Genomic DNA, 20,464 nt, shown 5'->3' with positions numbered 1-20,464 from the left:
TTAGCACATGTCCACAACTTCACTGATTGGAATATGGATCATAACGTTACCAAACATCTGCACTCACTACAGTACCGCTATTGTCCCGCTCCCTCACCTATGTGGCTGTGCTATAGACCCTAGGTTTGGCAGATGCAAGTACAAAAGTCAGCGTTACATGGTATACTGAATCTTGCCATTTGCTGCTGGAGTCTCTCCTCCGTTATCAGTCTGTGCCTGATCCTCGGGCTCAGCAGATCGCGCATGCAGGGGCAAGAGCATGCGAAGCAAGAGTGCAAAGTCACATCAGAAAATGTGCATATTAGCGTATGGTAGTACATACGAACACATGTTAAACACCAAAGTTCATGCGGTCCAGTTCACTTCTCCTTCTCTTTATATAAATCCCGGCTGGACGCATTTCAAGACTGCCCAAGCCTTTTCCTCAGTAGCCATAGTGTGACTTTCCACTCTGCACTTTGGTCCACTAAAGAAGTGTTGATGACTGAGGAAGATCGGCTGTGTCAATCAGTGGAACAGCAAGGCTCCACTCGCAGTTCAACACTGATTCCAGAAGCGCAATCGGATTGTGGCGCAGACGCATAGTATAAAATATATAGGATTTAAATTTTCATTAAATACATTTTTGTAACAGAAGTTTTAGTGTTGGGTATACCACTTTGAATCCTGAGGACCCTTTTTTGAAGTCTAGAGTGCCATATTGTTACATGATAATTACAGGTTATCTTCATTTAAGTGAATCCGGCTAAGTTGCAACACTGGACACAGCCCATGAATGCCTTTTTTTTAAATCTCAAAAAGACCATATGAATATCTGAGAAAAATAAAGCATTAAATTGCCTTAACTTATATAAAATATACATTGATATGGTCAGTAATGGTTGACTCATGCCTAAATGGAGTAAATGCAGGTTTTGGATTATTGGGAGCGATTTTTTTCTCTCATCCGTATCATTGGGAACACAGCAAGACCTTGGGTATAGCTGCTGCCACTAGGAGGCGATGTCTTACTGTACAATAGGGTGTTCTTTTCTCAGCCCAGCCTATTACACTGATACCATTATCCCTGAGGCACCTCCATCCAGTTAGTATTGGCCTCTTAAGGTCTGAACCCACTTACTACACAGGGTACCAACCACCCTAGGCGGGCAGCTCCAGCTTAGCTTCTTCAGTGAGCCTCTCTGTGAAAGTGTATATAATCCGTTACTACCAGTATTGTGTAGAACTAGTAAATTGCCAGGGTACGCATAACAGGTACAATCTCCGTGCCACTTTCCTTAACAGGTATGGGGTCAGGTTTTTAACTGTACAGTACTAACGCTTGCAGCATAGTGAATGACAGTGCTCTATATCCTCTATCACACGGATGATATAAAAAAAAAAAATATATATATATATATATAAACATTTTTACCAATAATAAAGAAATTACATCCCCATTCTTTCAGCAGCCGTTCCAACTAGATGGACTATAGCACTTTCACTAGTAGCATCTTGAACCTTGTTCCTCTCCGACGCAGTCCACCCTCCAGGGCACTTTGGATCCTTGTGTTCTGGACAGTTTCCACAAGTATCCTGCCTTCGAGATACCTTATTCGAGTTACTTATTATATTAGTTCCTTTGTTTTTCAGTCATCAGACCTTCGTACTTGCTCCTCTGCCATATGCCACTCTCCCACGTTGCAGCCCTCTTAGCCTTTGCATCCAACAGCAGACAGATGGAGGGTTAAGTGTCATGTCAAAAACAGCTCCAGTCCAGACCGGCGTCAGGTTCTCTCAGGTCAGTAGTTTTTCCTTCTCTTGACGGTAACAAACTACAAAGCACGCAGTACTTTCTTCTTGATTTTTCTGGCCTATTCCCTAGCTCCTGTATGGATCAAGTCTCTCTCCCTTACAAAACTGCAACTGTTTTTTAGACCATCAACAATTGTTTCCTTCCTAGAACAGGAACGCTTTAAGCCTTCATATCCTTATATCCAACAAGGGATAGCAAGAGTTTCTTGCTAACCGCGATAGAGATGTCGCTTATTAGCACCCAATGGCAACAGGCTAGTTTTAGGATCGTTTTTGTGCCCCTCCCCCTTGGGTACTGCTCTGGAACGTCCCAAGGTCTTTCTGTGTCTCCGAATGATACGGACGAGAAAACAGTATTTTTATACTTACCGCAAAATCCCTTTCTCGTCACGTACAGTGGGGCAGACAGCACCCACCCAGTTGTGTATTACTGGCGCTAACACCTTGTCTAGGGTGCTCCTCGAGCCGGCCTGACTTTTCCTAGAACTGTATGGCTCAACTTCAGATATTCGTCTACTCTCTCCTACTGCTTACATACAGACTGATTTAGTTCAGTGCCTGCAGGTGGGGTATAGGTGGTAGGAGGGACCTTTTCTTTGCTTAGTTTCGCCTACTTGTGGCAGCAGCTATACCCAAGGTCTTGCTATGTCCCCCCAATGAAAGTGACAAGAAAGGGATTTTATGGCAAGTATAAAAATCCTGTTTTTAATTAAAACACAATGCTATATAACCTATAGATACAAATTTTTTAGTCCTTTTTGCTGAAAAATTGCCAGATTCCACAAAAACGTAGGCCTTAGGCCAAATACGCTGTGGAATATGTAAGCGCTGCGGAATATGTTGGCGCTATACAAATAAAGATTATTATAAGAGAATTTCCGCCCTTGCCCGCTGCCTTAGGATTGCATTAGATAATGGAATCCTATGCAGACAGACGCGACTTGACCGCGTGAAAACCCCGCACAGAAACGTCACATGCCAGCTCTGTTCTTCGCATGCGCAGCTGTGCGACAGACGGCGCAGAGCGAGACGCCGGGAGGAGGTGAGCCACGACTCGCTGCAGGGGCACGGCTCGAATCCCGCTCCGAGAATTCTCCCAGTGGGATCTGACCTGGCCGTCTGCAGGAGGCCTTAAAGAGGTTACTCCATGAAAATTGTTTTTATTTACATCCAAAACATAATTACAAACATTTTTTTTTTTAATTTGCACTTGTTTTTATCTACAGATATTACAGAACTAATATTAGAATTGCGCCACCTGCTGTTTCTATTTAAGAGACTGTGTCCGTTACACCTCAATAAATGTTCCATGGTTGATAAACGTACTCAGTCTTGGTTCTGTGCGGTAATGCTGTCTCTCTTATCACTTGCTCAGCATCCCTTCTGATATCAGAGAAGACACAGCAACCTCAGAAGCAGCTGCTCACCACACCGGGGATCCCTCCACATACAGAATCAAGGTTACGGTCCAAAAAGAGCATAAAGGAAAAATACTCTGCGCTTAGTGGATCGGGAAAGAAATTGTCACTATAGCTAAATAGTTAAATAATCTATGTTTATTAGCTATAGAAAATTATAAAGTTGCAACGCATTTCAGCGGGACAGAGCGAGGTGTTGCTTTAACGACGCATCTCCTAGGAATAACATCCACCTCTGCTATTGCTGAGGTGTCACTGTATGACTGGATGTAAGTGCCACCAATGGGGTGAGGATGGAATGTGAGGCACCGTAGTACATATATGCCAGTTCTGCTGACCAGCACCTCAGGCTGCTTTATGCTGCCAGACACATCGGGAATTATTCTAAACATACAATTTCTTGTTATTTAATGAGAGTAAGGAGGCTGCTGTCATGCTGTGATGAATTACTACACTTTGGCTATATAATGCAATGGTTGTATCCCTACGGAGTCCTTTTAGAATAAAAAGGATTAAACGTGACTGTTTAGACTCGCGGACAGCTGTAATCACAGCACCTAAACAGTTAACTGCCTCAATAGGAGCTAACTCTGATCATGACAGTTGTCAACGGCTGTCAGCTGTCAAAAAGTCTGGGAGTAGACTTAGCTCCTAAGCCAACTCCTTAGATGGTAGAGAAGGGGTTAAATATACATACACCATTCAAATGCAATGTACACTGACCTGATCACTAGTAGTATTAGAAGTGATGACAGGTAGAAAACCATCAAATCGCTTGTTTATGAATTCAGCAGGATTGATCTTCAGCTTGTAAAGAAGGTCTACCCATAGGTCCCTGTATGAAGAGGCTAGAATTAAGCAAAAAAAAAAATTAAAATGGGCAAGTAAGTTAGTTAAAGGGGTTGTCCCGTGATAGCAAGTGGTGTTAAAGGGGTTGTCTCACGCCGAAACGTTTTTTTTTTTTATTCAATAGGCCCCCCGTTCGGCGCGAGACAAACCCAAGGGATGGGTTAAAAAAAAAAAAAGTTTATTACTTACCCGAATCCGCGCGCTGCGGCGACTTCTTTCTTCCTTTACCAAGATGGCCACCGGAATCTTCACCCACGATGCACCGCGGGTCTTCTCCCATGGTGCACCGTGGGCTCTGTGCGGTCCATTGCCGATTCCAGCCTTCTGATTGGCTGGAATTGGCACACGTGACGGGGCGGAGCTACGAGGACCAGCTCTCCGGCACGAGCGGCCCCATTCACCATGGAGAAGACCGGACTGCGCAAGCGCGTCTAAAAACGCCAGAAGACAGCGAATTTAGATGGATCCATGGCGACGGGGACGCTAGCAACGGAGCAGGTAAGTGAATAACTTCTGTATGGCTCATAATTAATGCACGATGTATATTACAAAGTGCATTAATATGGCCATACAGAAGTGCTGAACCCCACTTGATTTCACGAGACAACCCCTTTAAGCACTTCTGTATGGCCATATTAATGCACTTTGTAATATACATCGTGCATTAAATATTGGCCATACAGAAGTTATACACTTACCCCTCCGGTGCTGGTGTCCCCGTCTCCATGGCACCGACTAAAGCTGCCTTCTCCCTGGATTAGACGCGCTTGCGCTGTCTGCCCTCTTCTGTCCGGCTCCATGCTCAGAAGACCTCTGCAGCGCGAGCACGCCGGAGCCGGACAGAAGAGGGCAGACAGCGCAAGCGCGTCTAATCCAGGGAGAAGGCAGCTTTAGTCGGCGCCATGGAGACAGGGACGCCAACACCGGAGGAGGTAAGTATATAACTTCTGTATGGCTCATATTTAATGCACGATGTATATTACAAAGTGCATTAATATGGCCATACAGAAGTGCTTAACACCACTTGCTATCACGGTACAACACCTTTAATCTTATTTTTCTTCTACCTTTTTGTCTTCTCACCAATTAATGGGTGGCTTGCCAACACCAGAAGCTCCTGGGCAAGATTTTCTGCTTCTGTAGAGTCAGACTCCAACCCTGGCATACATGTAAGAACAAGAATTGCTTCCTGGAGGACCCTTGGAGATACATGATATTTTCCAGTCTCTGGCACTTCCTCAGAATCTGTGACTAAATTATCAAGTGGTACCAGCTGTGAAAAGAAGAAAAATTGCTGGTACATCTATTGAAATACTATTCAAACTCCCGACCCAGTGGACAGATGTATAATTTATTACCTTGTTCGAATTTAGAATAATCTTCAGCTCAGACAATAGGCCATGCAATAGTTTGGTACCCCCAAGAGAAGCCAACAGCTTCTTGATGGTTTGTTGACACTGTTTACGTACTTTCCATGAGCGAGTCAGCAGGATAGAAATCAAAGCATGGTAGTATGGTCTAAAAGGAAAACCAATGGCGTGATAAACCTTACATACATCGCAGAAAACAAATCATAATGCTACCATAAGTTGTGAACCTACTGAGCTCGATTGTCAGGGAACCTGTGGATGTGGTCTAGGAGGAGTCTCTCACATAACTGCAAAAGTGTGCAAAGGCCTAAGGAAGAAAAAGCATTAGGATGCAATGATTATCTTATTATGAGGATAATTATGAATGACCTAATACAAACTAGGAGTAAACCATTAACTTTTTATATTAACTATAAGCAAAATGCACCAAAACATGCAAGGTTAAAAATTGATCAGGTTTGGCCATTAAAATTAGATTTTTATACTTTTTCTATGTAAAATCTCCTTCTCGTCACGTTCAATCGGGGACACAGCTGAAGACCATGGGTATAACTACTGCCACTAAGAGTTAGACACTAAACAAAACTATAACGTTCCTGCAGGCACCAAGTTAACCAGTTTGTATGCAAGCGGTAGGAGCAGTAAATAGGATAGAAGGTAAACCAGTCAAGGTAAAACAGTAGAACATTGAGACCATAACTCAGTTTAGAACAACATGCATCTCCAGAGCGAATGCTCTAACAAGGAGGTTGATATCAGAAAGTTCTTAGTATCAAACTGGGCAGGAGCTGTGTCCCCCAATGAACGTGAAGAAAAAGAGATTTTATGTTAAGTACAAAAATCTCATTTTCTCCTCCATGTCATTGGGGAACGCAGCTGAAGAGCATGAGACGTTCCAGAGCAGTCCCTCATTCCTAGGTTCAGGAAAGGTAAAAACTGAAGATAGATGAATGAAGAGGTCTGCCTCCTACGGACACTAAGTTAAAACTGCTTAGCTTGGTGCCTGCAGGAGCGGTATAGCTGGTAGGAGGAGCAAACACTTTTTTGCTTAGTATATGCTTCCTAGTGGCAGCAGTTAAATCCACGGTCTTCAACTGTATTCCCCAATGCAACAGATGAGAAAGAGTAATTTTAACTTAACACGAAGCAAAGGCAGAGCTGGGTAAAATGAAACACATTGGATTCCAAATATTTGCTGATTAAAAACGGTCATTCAATAAAAAGTGAGGAATATTAATTTATTATTAAAATGAAGTTTCAGTTTTACTTACACTCCTCAGATGCTAAAGAAAGAAACTTATCACAAGTGAAAATCTGTCTCTTATCATCAGACAGTAATTGCCAAAAATTATTCAGCTTGTTTTCTGTAAAGAAAAAGAATACACAAAAGTTAGAAGAAAAAAAACCCACTGGCAATCTGAATTTAAAAAATATATAGTTAAGGGATTTCTGAGAGTTTAAAAAGATGAAACCAAATACAGTAAATGCTATAAAATAAAAAACAAAAGGTTATTCACCTTTTAAATCTACTTCTCCTCCAGTGGATCTTGTCAGCTTTTATTTTCCAGCGCGATAACATCACACACATCCACATCACTACTGTAGTCGATCACTAGCCTCAGCGGTTGCAGGCCATGCATGCTATCACCACTGTAGTAGTCACATGGATGAATACGACATCATCACCGAAGGAAAATAAGGACATATAATTTCTGACCCTTCATAAAGTCAGAAGGCGCCTGCAGGCTAAGACCCTTACTGATCACAAATGAATGGATACAAGTACTCTGCTAAGCACTCAGTGTGTCTCGCGCCTCAAAAAGTAGTCTATGGACTATAAAAAAGTTCCACACGGGGATACAAAACATCCTGACAGGAGGGAGGTTCAGTGCTTAGACCCTCCCTGATCATTCGTTATCCATGCCTAGCACAGGAGAACAAATGCAGTTCATTAGGCTGCTTACTGGTATTTCTACACCAACATAGAAGGGGTTCTTTACTGTAAGAGCGGTGAGACTATGGAACTTTCTGCCTGAGGACATGGTGATGACAAATTCGATAAAAGAGTTCAAGAGCGGCCTGGACATCTTTTTTGAGCGATACATTTTTATATGTTATAATCATTAATAACTTCGAAATTGTTGTTAAACCAGGGATTGCTAGATTGGAGCCAGGAAGTAATTTTTCCCCTAAATGAGGAAAATTGGCTTCTACGTCATTGGGATTTTTTTTTACCTTCCTCTGGATCAACATTGGGGGGTAATAGGCTGAACTGGATGGACATATGTCTATTTTGAGCCTTACATACTATGTTAATAATATGTCGACTTAAACAATATTTTATAGTTTGCACATAAAAACTTCAATATCTTCACAAAATACATTACTATAGTACATGCAGCAGTACTTCTGGTATTACAATTCATAGCTGCATTCACTATTCTGCTGCTTGTCATTGGAACCTAGAAGGATTTCAGCTCTAAAGCTTTGAGAATAACGAATACAGCTCTGGGCTATAGTACTGACGATGGGTCAGGAGTTAGCCATCTTTGGTCTATACAATAATTGCCTAACATCTTAAGGTACTAGAAGGATGACAAAAGATGATCGTTCAACATAATCTGTATATTTAACACACACACGTATATATGTATACAATCATACCAACTTGACTTTCAGTGACGGAAATCCTGCATACAAGCACAGCGGCAGCCAGAGCTTCTGGTAACAGGGTTATCTGTGCATTTTGTGCTGCAGCCTTCTCCACAGTTTGAATCAGAAGGGGTAGAAGTCCCAGCGCTTGTCCCAGTGTATCCCCTGCAAAAAAATATCATTTTACCTATCACTTTTTGTACACTTAATGTGTAGTTGTGCATGAATCAAGAAAACTGCTGGTGGGTGAAAGTATTTGAAAAGGGCTCAATTTACCCTTGAATGATACCAGCATGCACTGGCAATATGAATGCCTCACTCCGGAAGTGCTGGTTTTGAGAGAAGTAGCTTTCTGAAACCATTCTATAAGCTTCTTAGGAACTTCTGTAGTGAACTTCTGGCACCAGTGAGTAAGCACCGTAACAGCATGAATAAGAGTTCCTTCATGAACTGCAGAAAAAAATCAGAGTATATTACACATCGGTGACGTAGAAGACTGCTGCATACCCACTGATTACACACAAGCCCCCAAACCATTACAATTATTTTGTATATGCATTGGTTAGTAATATACATAAATTCTAGAAACTCAATGCTTAAACAAGAAAAGACCTTAAAAAGGGGGGGAGCAAGTCCTAAGGGTTACAAACAATGAGACAAATTTATTTTGCGGCAAAACATTTTGTTAGCAAATGAGAGACGTTTTCTGAAATAGGCAAAAAATTGGCCAAGACTTGAAATGTGATAAAATAGTAAAAAAGACCTTTAGCTGGGGCCCTTTTACACCAAACAATTATTGTTCAGAGTCTTGCTAAATCGCGGGAAACTGAACAATAATCATTCAATGTGAATGCCTGCAGGACCTAAACGACAATTCATACATTGTTTGGATTGTGCAGGCATAAACATGAAACGATGATCCGCAAGTGTAACCAGGCCGCTGTTCATTTATGAATGGAGGTGGGCAGTCCAGAATGATTTCCAGTGGGCTCCACATCCACTCACTGAGTGAGAAGTCCAGTTTTCCACTTATATAGTGGGAGAATATTGTTCTCATCCCTCACCCCTATACCTTTTTTAATGCACCCCCAGACTTTATTTGCTTTTGCAACAGCTGACTGGCATTGATTGCGCCAATTAAGTCTACAGTCCACTAGTACCGCAGTTCTTTTTCCATATCACTTTTCTCTAGCTGTACCCCATTTAGTGTATACTGGTGACATCCGTTCCTCCTGCCCATATGCATAACCTTACATTTATCAATATTGAACTTTTCTACCCAAGCCCCAGCTTATCTAGGTCCATTGTCCATTTGCCGCCGTATATGGTCCTCAGTTGTATTAACTATCTTGTATAATTTCCATCATCACCGTCAGTGGCCATGTTTACACTGAACGACTATAGTTTGAATTCGCTCTTTCAATCAGTTATGCGGCCAACAGTCATCCCATGTAAAAGGTACCTTCAAAATACAGTATCCATATGCTACGATATGTAAAAGCTTAAGACAAACAGTAAAAAATGTTTAATCAAACCCTATTGGGTAAAATAGTCAGCCCAAAATACAAGGTGTCTCAAAAGTGTGGAAACACTTATACAGAATAAAAACGGTTTGGCAGACAGTGATCTAAGTTCTGCATACAAGCTGAAGAGGGAAGAGAAAACCAGTTAGCCATGTAATCGAAAAGGACTAAAATGTAAACTTTTATTATATTGGAGGCAGACCTACCAAGGAGACAAGAGCACCAAAGGAGCCCTGCTCCCCTTCTCCCACAAGCCATGGGGTCACTCGCCATTTCTTCTAGCTCCCTTCTACCCCCTCAATTCCAGCCTACTTTCTCAATAGGGTGTAAAGACACAGAAAGGGGCGACTAAAAATGAAGATGGTTAACCATGCCCCTTTGCACACAGAAGACCGGGGGTATAGACTGCTGCCACTGAGCAAAAAACTGTTAGCTCTTTCTACAGGCTATAACTCTTGTGCCAACATTGAGATAATTAGTTTGTAGACCAGCAGCAGGAGTAACCAGGAAAAGCCAACAGAAGGTAAAGAGTGAAACTCTAGAAGAAACTGTTGGTGGGTCAGAACTAGAGATGAGCGAGCATACTCGCTAAGGGCAATTGCTCGAGTGAGCATTGCCCTTAGCGAGTACCTGCCCGCTCGAGAGACAAGGTTCGGGTGCCGGCGGCGGGCAGGGAACTGCAGGGGAGAGCGGGAAGGAACGGAGGGGAGATCTCTCTCCCTCTCTCCCCCCGCTGCTGACTGCCGCAACTCACCGCTCCCCCATGCCGGCACCCGAACCTTGTCTCTCGAGCGGGCAGGTACTCGCTAAGAGCAATGCTCGCTGGAGCAATTGCCTTTAGCGAGTATGCTTGCTCATCTCTAGTTCTGACCCATCAACAGTTTCTTCTAGAGTTTCCCTCTTTACCTTCTGTTGGCTTTTCCTGGTTACTCCTACTGCTGGTCTACAAACTGATTATCACAATGTTGGCACAAGAGTTATAGCCTGTAGAAAGAGCTAACACTTTTTTGCTCAGTGGCATCAGCCTATACGCACGGTCTTCTGTGTCCCCCAATGAAGTCAGAAAGATTTTACAAGCCAGTAACAAAAAATCCTGCTCTCCCTCATTTCTTAACTATGAAAACAAGAAGTTTGTTAACAAGGTGACAGAGACGTTGGTTGCTTTGCTTTGCCTGGGAAGTAGTAGAGACCTCCGCCCATTTCTCTGACTGCAATTGCAATAAGACTGAGCTCAGTCATGTTAAGGGGGTTGTCCAGGCAAACTCTTCCATTCGAGCTCACTTTGTAGAAAGACACTACTGTGGTACACTTGCTCCAACACCCAGTGAGCATTGTGCACTTATTACAACCTGTGCACAATACCTGCTGGGCAGTGCCTTCTCTTCCCACCAAATTTAGGATCGGGTTAGAGTGTACACTTGGACAACAACTTTAAGACTTGACTTTACAATATAGCAGCATAGGAGAAAGCTAAAAAGTGTGAAAGCCCCATGTTTCTTTCCCAGGTTCCCACAAGATCATTTCATTCAGGAGCTTGCAATGCTTTTGTAGATGGACAAATAGCCAAATGTTTGCCTTTTCATTTTTTCAATCATTTCTAGGTTTGGTGTTGCTTTAACTATTATCGTTACATGTAAGGCAACTTTAGGCTACATAGTAGACAGTGATCTCCAAACTGTGGCTTGCAACATATAGCACACCTAAAATGGGGCAGCTGAAACACATCAGGGGACCCAAAAGGCAATAACGAAAGAAAAAAAAAACAGGAGAATGAATACTGTTTATTTTTCTTGTATTTATCATATGCAAGTTCACTCTGGTTTCAAATCTATATACATGTATTTAACTACAAGCTTGTAGACAAAGAAAACCTGCCTGAATAGAGTATCTAATTACAACAACTTGACACTCCGATAAGGATATATAAGCATTAGAGATGAGCTAGTATACTCACTAAAGGCAACTGCTAGAGCGAGCATTGCCTTTAGCGAGTACCTGCCCGCTCAAGACTGAAGGTTCGGGTGCCGGCCCGGGGGAGCGGTGAGTAGCGGCTGTCAGCAGGAGGGAGTGGGGGGGGGGTTGCGGAGAGGGAGATCCGTTCCTCCCCGCTCTCCCCCGCAGCTCCCTGCCCGCCGCCGGCACCCGAACCTTGAGTCTCGAGCGGGCAGGTACTCGCTAAAGGCAATGCTCGATCGAGCAATTGCCTTTAGCAAGTATACTCGCTCATCTCTAATAAGCATTTTAAATTCACATTGCGGATGGGAGGTAAAGACAGAAATTAGATATAGTATCTAAATATACATAATAGAATGACACTTGTGCAAATTAACAACCTGACAAAATGAACAAAATAGCTTTTTTTGTGAGGGAGTTTTCTCCCATTCTTAATGATATACTGCTGTTCTATGCAAAATAATAAAACAGGATTAAAAAAAACAAAGTAACATTGGCAAAAATATTCTTACCTTCTTGCTGTAGAAAAGGAATAAACAATTCTGAAATGGTCATGCTCAGCTCCTGACTTGAGGTACCAGAAACAACATGGCGACTTAGAGCACCAATCCCTTAGAAAGGAACAACAATTACATTTTGGAAAATGATTGCAATATATAATCACCAATTTACCAGTAAAGACAGAAGCAGCACAAGGATAATTCTCTAGACCTGCTCCTTCTACAAAAAACAAGCTCCACTAGGAGAAAAAAAATGTGTGTATAAGGCTGCTTGTCCATGGGTGATGATCCGCAATAAATCGCCCGCGGGTCACGCTCTGTAGAGCTTTCCATAGGATTACTATAGAAAGAGCAGCGCCGGCATCTACGAGTGGAGAATCATAGCGATTCTCCGCTTGCAGGATTTAAATCGCGGCATGCTGCGATTCTCTGGAGATCTGTCAGTGCTCCTCCCCCCTCCCAGTGGAAGAATATCGCTAGCAATATTCCGCCTCAGCTGTGGACAGGGGGCTTTAAACAATTTATCATGGTTTTAAGTTCCAACAGAAGTGCAGCTGCCTGCTGCATCACTATCATCACATATTTATCACCTATAAACTGGACAGACGCCAAGTGTTGTAAAACTGTAAGCTCATCACTGCATTCCGCATAATCACCAGAACACGAGGAGGAAAATTTGATGCTTTTCTAGTATGTCCCTAACTTTATGAGATATATAGAAACAAAGTGAGAGTGATCCATCTCTCCTAGAATTGTATGTAGCAGCACATATTATTGAATGTTGCTCAGTACAAGTTCTCCTACGAACTGGCTGATACATTTTATTAGAACAAAAGCCCATATAATATCATATATATGATAAGCCGGAAAAGTTTGAGGACTCTAAATACAGGTTTCATAAGCCTTCCTAATACTGTTATTCAAGTAAGTGCCTAGTAAGGCAACAGAAGCTAGGCTTTGGGCTCAAAGCAAAAACAATATCAGTAAGATATATGAGAATTAGGGCTCATGCACACAAGCATATTTGGGGATCGTGCTTTAGGATCCTGAATATGCTGCCCATAATATTCTCGGAGAACGTACACATCTCCGATTTTGACACAGGCGAAAACTGATGGTTCTCCAAATTCTGTGAGGAAAACTGTGACATGCTGGGATGCATGCTGTATCACAATGGAGAGATGCAGAGAGAACCGCACTGACTACACTACAAGTTGTGCCGCAGACTATATCTGTAGTCTATATGCCTTTGTATGGATCCCAGCACCATAAAACAAAAAAGGAACATTTACCTGAAAGGACACTCATCTTCTGAGCCACAGCTGTAAGCTTTCCTTCTGAACCTGAAATATATGTCATTCAATAACAAAATTATCCATAGAGATATTGAGAGTATTTTAACATACATTTTTTTAATTTAAGAAATTGCATATCTTCTTTCTTACCTCCCAGGATCGCAAATAAATGCTTTCCCAATGCCTCAACAGCAGCCGGGTCACTGCACTGATGGGCCAGATTCTGCAAAGCCACCACTGCTTCATCCATAAGTTGTGGGTTGTTGGACTTCAATTGCCCTTGAAAATAAATAAGGAACATATATTGAAATTAGAATATAAATTTAACCAAAGGTATTTTACAAGAGTTCTCTTAAGCTGCTCATACACTCTGACAAATGCTGCATCCCCTCCATTGTTTACCAAGCATAGTTCCATATGTTTTGAAGTATATTGCAGCTCATCCACTTAAAAGGGACCAAGTAACCGTGATCCAAAAGTAACAGGAAAAGTCAATAGAAAACATAAGGCTGTGCCTAGCAAACAATGAAGGGGGAACAATGCTTGCTTGAGTGCCACAGTGCCTTCAATCAGCTACTCAGTGGGGGTGCTAGGATTTGACCCCCCAACATTCTCATATTGAGGGCTTATTCCATGGAAACGGCATCAATATCAAAGTCCTGGAACACTCCTTTAAACGTATACCTAACTTACCTCAAAATGTTCTATTGACTCCTTTTTGTGGTCTGATTACACTCCGGTTTATGACAGTAGACACGAGCTAACTCACGGCGACAGAATGGCAATCCTTTAAATGACCCACTCCGTGTAAGAGAGATCACAGAGGCTATGAAGGATTTTTTGACTACCCATAGCAGAGATGTCACCAGGGCTCCCATTTAGTAGGAAGCTTTTAAGTGAGCCTTAAGAGAAGACTTCATCTTTCATGACTCAAGACTTAAAAAGGAGAGGTCATTTAAACGGAAGATTCTCCTGGCTTGGTTATATGCTGTGGAGACCACCAATGAGAGCAGCCTCTTCCACTGCCCTGAAGGTAGAGTCGTCTACCTTTCATCAGCAAATCCTATTGATCCTTGACCAGAACTCTTTGGGCTACAGGGACAAAGTCCGGAAAGAATATTTTGAATATGGTGACAAATGTGGGTGCTGGCTCGCTAGAGCCATTCAGCCACTGTTCCTCCAAATGAACGTCTCTCAAATCTGGTCTGGAACTGGGAGAGTGGTCCATTCTACAATAGAGATCTTTGAAGCATTTAGAGTATTTAGGACAAACTTAATAATATTAATAGAGAAGAGGTAAGCTCTGTGTCTACCTTGCAGGTTGATATAGAGGCTTACTTAGAAAGCCACACCCTTGACTCAAATTCACTACCTTCATCCAGAAAGCCCTCCACAGCGTAGCACCACCCTACATTGCCTCCCTCATCTCAATCCATCACCCAGCCCGGGCTCTCCGCTCTGCTAACGAAACCAGACTGCGCGCCCCTTAAATTTGAACCACTCATTCACGCTTCCAATACTTCTCCAGAGCAGCACCAGTTCTCTGGAATGCACTACCAAAGGCTATCCGGGCAATCCAGGACTTACAAAACTTCAGGCGTGCTCTAAAGACGTACATCTTTAGGAAGGCATACCGCATTCCCTAAACAAACCCTTCTGTACTCCACCTGATAACATGCTCCCTGACCTACTGACTGCAATCCCTGCTAGCCACCATCAACTGCCCCCTGCAGTCATACTGATCCCGCTGTCACACGGCTGAACAACTGACCATTGTCTATGTGTATAGCATCCCACACCCTCCACCTCGCCATACCGTGCACATCTCCAGCCCTTTACCTTCTGCATCCCCCCATTACTTGTAGTATGTAAGCTGTGTGGAGCAGGATCCTCACCCGTATTGTTTCCATCAACTGATTACTATGTAACCGTGATTCTGTAATTTTTGTACTTTTGTCTTTCTGTATCCCCCTTGTCTTTGTAAGCGCTGCGGAATATGTTGGCGCTATACAAATAAAGATTATTACCACCACCTATCCTGGAGGACAGGTAATCAATAGTGTATCAGAAAATCCTTTAACTTCTAACTATTAATTTAATCTACATACAAAAATGAGAAACTTTTCAAGTGTTTGTCACTATTAAGAGGTTAATTCTTACCAGCCAAGCCTTTTCCGATATCAAGGGCATACTGGCTCAGATCAAGGGTCACGGCAGCACAAAGTGAGGAAATAGCTGAAAGGAAAGTAACAGTATGATAGCCACTCATTCAATTTATATAGGCATTTGTTGGTTATCAAATAACTGCAAATAGACTTACTTTCTATCACATTTTCAGGACTACGTAGGAGAGACTTTTGTAGCATGGGCAAGACATGTTCTTTAAATTCATCATGTGACAGACGCTGCAGGAGTGGGGTGCAACTCTCCTAGAAGTAGAACACATTCAAATACCTGCCAGTGACAGACTACGCAAAGCAACTAACAAGAAAATGCCTTACCAGTATGTAGCTCTGAGGTTTCACTTTACTCATAAGAACCATTTTGACATAGAAATCTAGAAGATGACTCTGCAGGGGTGAGAAACAGAATGACCAATTGTAACAAAAATAACCCTTCACTTACATTAGAGCTATTTCATCAACACATGCCTGCTCCTCCTGCTTACCTGGTATTTATTCAGCAAAGCCCCCTGGTTTTGCTTCACACAAAACCGTACAGCAAGGCCAAGCATGCCAGCGTATTTCTGGCTGGGTTCAAGGCTGAAAAGTGCATCCAGGTATTTACAGACAAGGCCAGGATTCTAAGAAGAGAGAAAATATATACAGCAAGACTGAAGAATGTTTGTCTCTTAATTGAATATGCAAATATGTTATTATTTATTATACAATGATTGTAAAGTGCTGTCTGATATATTGGCATTGCAACATTAAAAGTCATCACACACCTCCTTCCATAACGTGTTCATCTTCTTGGAAGACCCTAGCACTGCATGCCTGTGCGAGCCACCTAGTATGTCCACCAGCAGAAATGACTGGCACTCAACCTAATATGAGCAGGAGAAAAAGATCAAAAGTTAGGGGGAAAAAAGGTTTAGATTGAACATGTGAAGATTATGTTATATAGGCGATTCACTGGCTAGGAAACCCAACCATTACTTGGTCATTTTTTATGATTCCCTAAGAAAAGTGACATGGATGAAGATTCTGAACAGATTTATGAAAATCTGTGGCTGCCTACTGATTTCTTCTTGTGGGGTTTACTGTATATAGCAGTAAGTCGTAAACAAGTGACATCCTCAAAGACATGTTACAGCGGAAGTTTACTGCCATTACTGAGGTCACATAAGCAGAGGCCTTCACCAATATGCAGACGTGGAGGCTGGAGGGGCCCTTACCAGCTTATGCTGTAGGCAGACCTTCTTATGCAACATACAAGGTAAATACATGTCAGTTTGCATAGGGAACCAAATAGGGCTGGCTGATTTGGCCCAAGATTAAAATCTCATTTTTTCTCCAAAATTTTCTTGATTCTAATCTCGATTTTCTTGTTTATTTGCTAAACAAGCTAAAAGAATATCCAAACACATTTTGACTATGGGAATTGCATGCACAGCAATTCCTTAATATACACTGATTACCTGACTTGTATAGGACAATTCTAATGATCAGTACATCTTAAAGGAACCTGTCAGCACTTGTGAGGCCACTGAACCTCCATTTTGCTGACCTGCAGCTGGGTTTAACTTTTTAAAGATGCTCCTGTGACAAGCGGCCATCTTGGGATGATCGAAAAGGGAGTTATAACTTACTAGAGATAAGTCCAGGACTCTTCTCCACCGGCATTGGGTGCATGTGAAGACAACACATCTTGCTTCACTCCGCATGCTGACTTATCTCCAGTAAGTTATAACTCCCTTTTCTAGATAATGCTGAGGAGCAGCTTGTCACAGGGGCATCTTTAGAAAGTTAAACGCAGCTGTATGAAGGCATGATGGAGGTTTAGTGGCCTTGAAGGAACTGACGAGTTCCTTTTAAGTAATAAGGGAGCGTTCACACAGGGATTTTCACCATACAGTGGGATTCCATCTGGGAGCTCCATCACAGGGGCCAAAAACAGCATTATGAGGAACCTGTGAACAGAAACTAAGGAAACCAGTCACTGTCATTAGTGGGACGGACTTTAGTATCCATTATCTTAGGAGTATCAAATAACGTAGTTGACTACATTATTCTATACTCCAAATATAACAGAAACCTTGCCAAAGTGACAGCTGCTGAAAACAGCATTGTGAGGAACCCCCAGATGGAATTCTACATCATGGTGACTGTGAGAACGCTCCTTTACTGTGCAAGCATGCCGCTTACTGCATGTAGAAGAAAGAGGTTCAAAGTAATATTTACATGAGGGATTGGGTTCTACCTCCTCAGTAATCAAAGCCACCCATGTATTATCCACCCCTTAGTCATCACAGCCTTCCTGATATGTTTACATCCATAGCTTCCCGGTAGGTTACAGGGTTTCTTCCGCAGCCCCACCCGTCATCTCCAGATTTCAATCAATGTTCTACGCAGCCCCCCTGCAGCAGGACCTTTGCCTGCAGCCCCCTGTACTAGTACAGTCCAACCATCTCCCCCTGTATTTATTCCATCCTCCCCTGCCGCCTGCCTTTGTATTAACCACGTGTATTTGCACCATCCTCTGTTGCCCCTCTGTACTTGTTCCATCCACTGCAGTCCCCCCTGTATTTGTACTATCCCCCACAATCTCCCCTGAGGTAGTGTAGTCCCCGCAACCCACCTGTAGTAGGAATATCCCGCCAGCCATCCTTGTATTTGCACCGTCCCCCGCAGTTTCCCCTCCCCCGCATTTGCACCGTCCCCCGCAGTTTCCCCTCCCCCGCATTTGCACCGTCCCCCGCAGTTTCCCCTCCCCCGCATTTGCACCGTCCCCCGCATGTGCACCGTCCCCCGCATTTGTCCCTTCCCCCGCAGTTTCCCCATCCCTGCATTTGTACCGTCCCCGCGGTTTCCCCTCCCCCGCATTTGTACCGTCCCCCACAGTTTCCCCTCCCCCGCATTTGTACCGTCCCCCACAGTTTCCCCTCCCCCGCATTTGTACCGTCCCCCGCAGTTTCCCCTTCCCCCGCATTTGTACCGTCCCCCGCAGTCTCCCCTCCCCCGCATTTGTACCGTCCCCCGCATTTGTACCGTCCCCCAGTTTCCCCTCTCCCGCATTTGTACCATCCCCCGCATTTGTACCATCCCCCGCATTTGTACCATCCCCCGCATTTGTACCATCCCCCGCAGTTTCCCCTCCCCCGCATTTGTACCGTCCCCCGCAGTTTCCCCTCCCCCGCATTTGTTCCGTCCCCCGCAGTTTCCCCTCCCCCGCATTTGTTCCGTCCCCCGCAGTTTCCCCTCCCCCGCATTTGCACCGTCCCCCGCAGTTTCCCCTCCCCCGCATTTGCACCGTCCCCCGCAGTTTCCCCTCCCCCGCAGTTTCCACCGTCCCCCGCAGTTTCCCCTCCCCCGCAGTTTCCCCTCCCCCGCAGTTTCCCCTCCCCCGCAGTTTCCCCATCCCCGCATTTGTACCGTCCCCGCGGTTTCCCCTCCCCCGCATTTGTACCGTCCCCCACAGTTTCCCCTCCCCCGCATTTGTACCGTCCCCCGCATTTGTACCGTCCCCCGCAGTTTCCCCTCCCCCGCATTTGTACCGTCCCCCGCAGTTTCCCCTCCCCCGCATTTGTTCCGTCCCCCGCAGTTTCCCCTCCCCCGCATTTGTTCCGTCCCCCGCAGTTTCCCCTCCCCCGCATTTGTACCGTCCCCCGCAGTTTCCCCTCCCCCGCATTTGTACCGTCCCCCGCAGTTTCCCCTCCCCCGCATTTGTACCGTCCCCCGCAGTTTCCCCTCCCCGCATTGGTACCGTCCCCCGCAGTTTCCCCTCCCCGCATTTGTACCATCCCCCGCCGTTTCTCCTCCCCGCATTTGTACCATTCCAGCAGTTTCCCCTCCCCGCATTTGTACCATTCCAGCAGTTTCCCCTCCCCGTATTTGTACCATCCCTGCAGTTTCCCCTCCCCGTATTTGTACCATCCCTGCAGTTTCCCCTCCCCGTATTTGTACCATTCCAGCAGTTTCCCCTCCCCGCATTTGTACCATTCCAGCAGTTTCCCCTCCCCGTATTTGTACCATTCCAGCAGTTTCCCCTCCCCGTATTTGTACCATCCCAGCAGTTTCCCCTCCCCGCATTTGTACCGTCCCCCGCAGTTTCCCCTCCCCGCATTTGTACCGTCCCCCGCAGTTTCCCCTCCCCGCATTTGTACCGTCCCCCGCAGTTTCCCCTCCCCGCATTTGTACCGTCCCCCGCAGTTTCCCCTCCCCGTATTTGTACCGTCCCTGCCGTTTCTCCTCCCCGTATTTGTACCATTCCAGCAGTTTCCCCTCCCCGTATTTGTACCATCCCAGCAGTTTCCCCTCCCCGTATTTGTACCATCCCCGCAGTTTTCCCTCCCCGTATTTGTACCATCCCCGTAGTTTCCCCTTCCTGTATTAGTACCATCCCTGTAGCCCTCCCCCTGTATTAGTACCATCGCTGTAGCACTCCCCCTGTATTAGTACCAACCCTGTAGCCCCCCCCCCCTTCATCTGTATTAGTACCATCCCTGCAGCCCCCCTGTATTTGTATTATCCCTGCGGCCCACTCCCCCGTATTTGTATTATCCCTGCAACCCCCTCCCCCCGTATTAGTATTATCCCTGCTGCCCCCCCCCCGTATTTGTATTATCCCTGCAGCTCCCCCCACCCGTATTTGCATTATCCCTGCAGCCCCGCCCCCCCCACCCGTATTTGCATTATCCCTGCAGCCCCCACCCGTATTTGCATTATCCCTGCAGCCCCCACCCGTATTTGCATTATCCCTGCAGCCCCCACCCGTATTTGCATTATCCCTGCAGCCCCCACCCGTATTTGCATTATCCCTGCAGCCCCCACCCGTATTTGCATTATCCCTGCAGCCCCCACCCGTATTTGCATTATCCCTGCAGCCCCCACCCGTATTTGCATTATCCCTGCAGCCCCCACCCGTATTTGCATTATCCCTGCAGCCCCC

General features: G+C 44.6%; 1 protein-coding gene across 1 annotated transcript in view; it reads right to left on the bottom strand.

Moving 5' to 3' along the window:
* GCN1 (GCN1 activator of EIF2AK4) overlaps positions 1-20,464 on the bottom strand; it is a 65,320-nt gene that overhangs the window by 36,651 nt on the left and 8,205 nt on the right. The window contains exons 6-20 of the mRNA XM_066603661.1: positions 16,302-16,400; positions 16,023-16,157; positions 15,856-15,924; positions 15,675-15,783; positions 15,515-15,589; positions 13,505-13,633; positions 13,352-13,402; positions 12,072-12,170; positions 8,360-8,533; positions 8,096-8,248; positions 6,703-6,795; positions 5,663-5,738; positions 5,420-5,579; positions 5,145-5,334; positions 3,936-4,060 (exon numbers count right to left, since the gene is read on the bottom strand). Coding sequence (XP_066459758.1) covers positions 3,936-4,060; positions 5,145-5,334; positions 5,420-5,579; positions 5,663-5,738; positions 6,703-6,795; positions 8,096-8,248; positions 8,360-8,533; positions 12,072-12,170; positions 13,352-13,402; positions 13,505-13,633; positions 15,515-15,589; positions 15,675-15,783; positions 15,856-15,924; positions 16,023-16,157; positions 16,302-16,400 — 1,737 coding nt within the window. The remainder of the gene's footprint in view (positions 1-3,935; positions 4,061-5,144; positions 5,335-5,419; positions 5,580-5,662; positions 5,739-6,702; positions 6,796-8,095; positions 8,249-8,359; positions 8,534-12,071; positions 12,171-13,351; positions 13,403-13,504; positions 13,634-15,514; positions 15,590-15,674; positions 15,784-15,855; positions 15,925-16,022; positions 16,158-16,301; positions 16,401-20,464) is intronic.

Source organism: Eleutherodactylus coqui, chromosome 5 (genome assembly GCF_035609145.1).
Source record: "Eleutherodactylus coqui strain aEleCoq1 chromosome 5, aEleCoq1.hap1, whole genome shotgun sequence".
Taxonomy (NCBI): Eukaryota; Metazoa; Chordata; class Amphibia; order Anura; family Eleutherodactylidae; genus Eleutherodactylus; species Eleutherodactylus coqui.
This window is presented reverse-complemented; position numbering and strand designations above follow the sequence as displayed.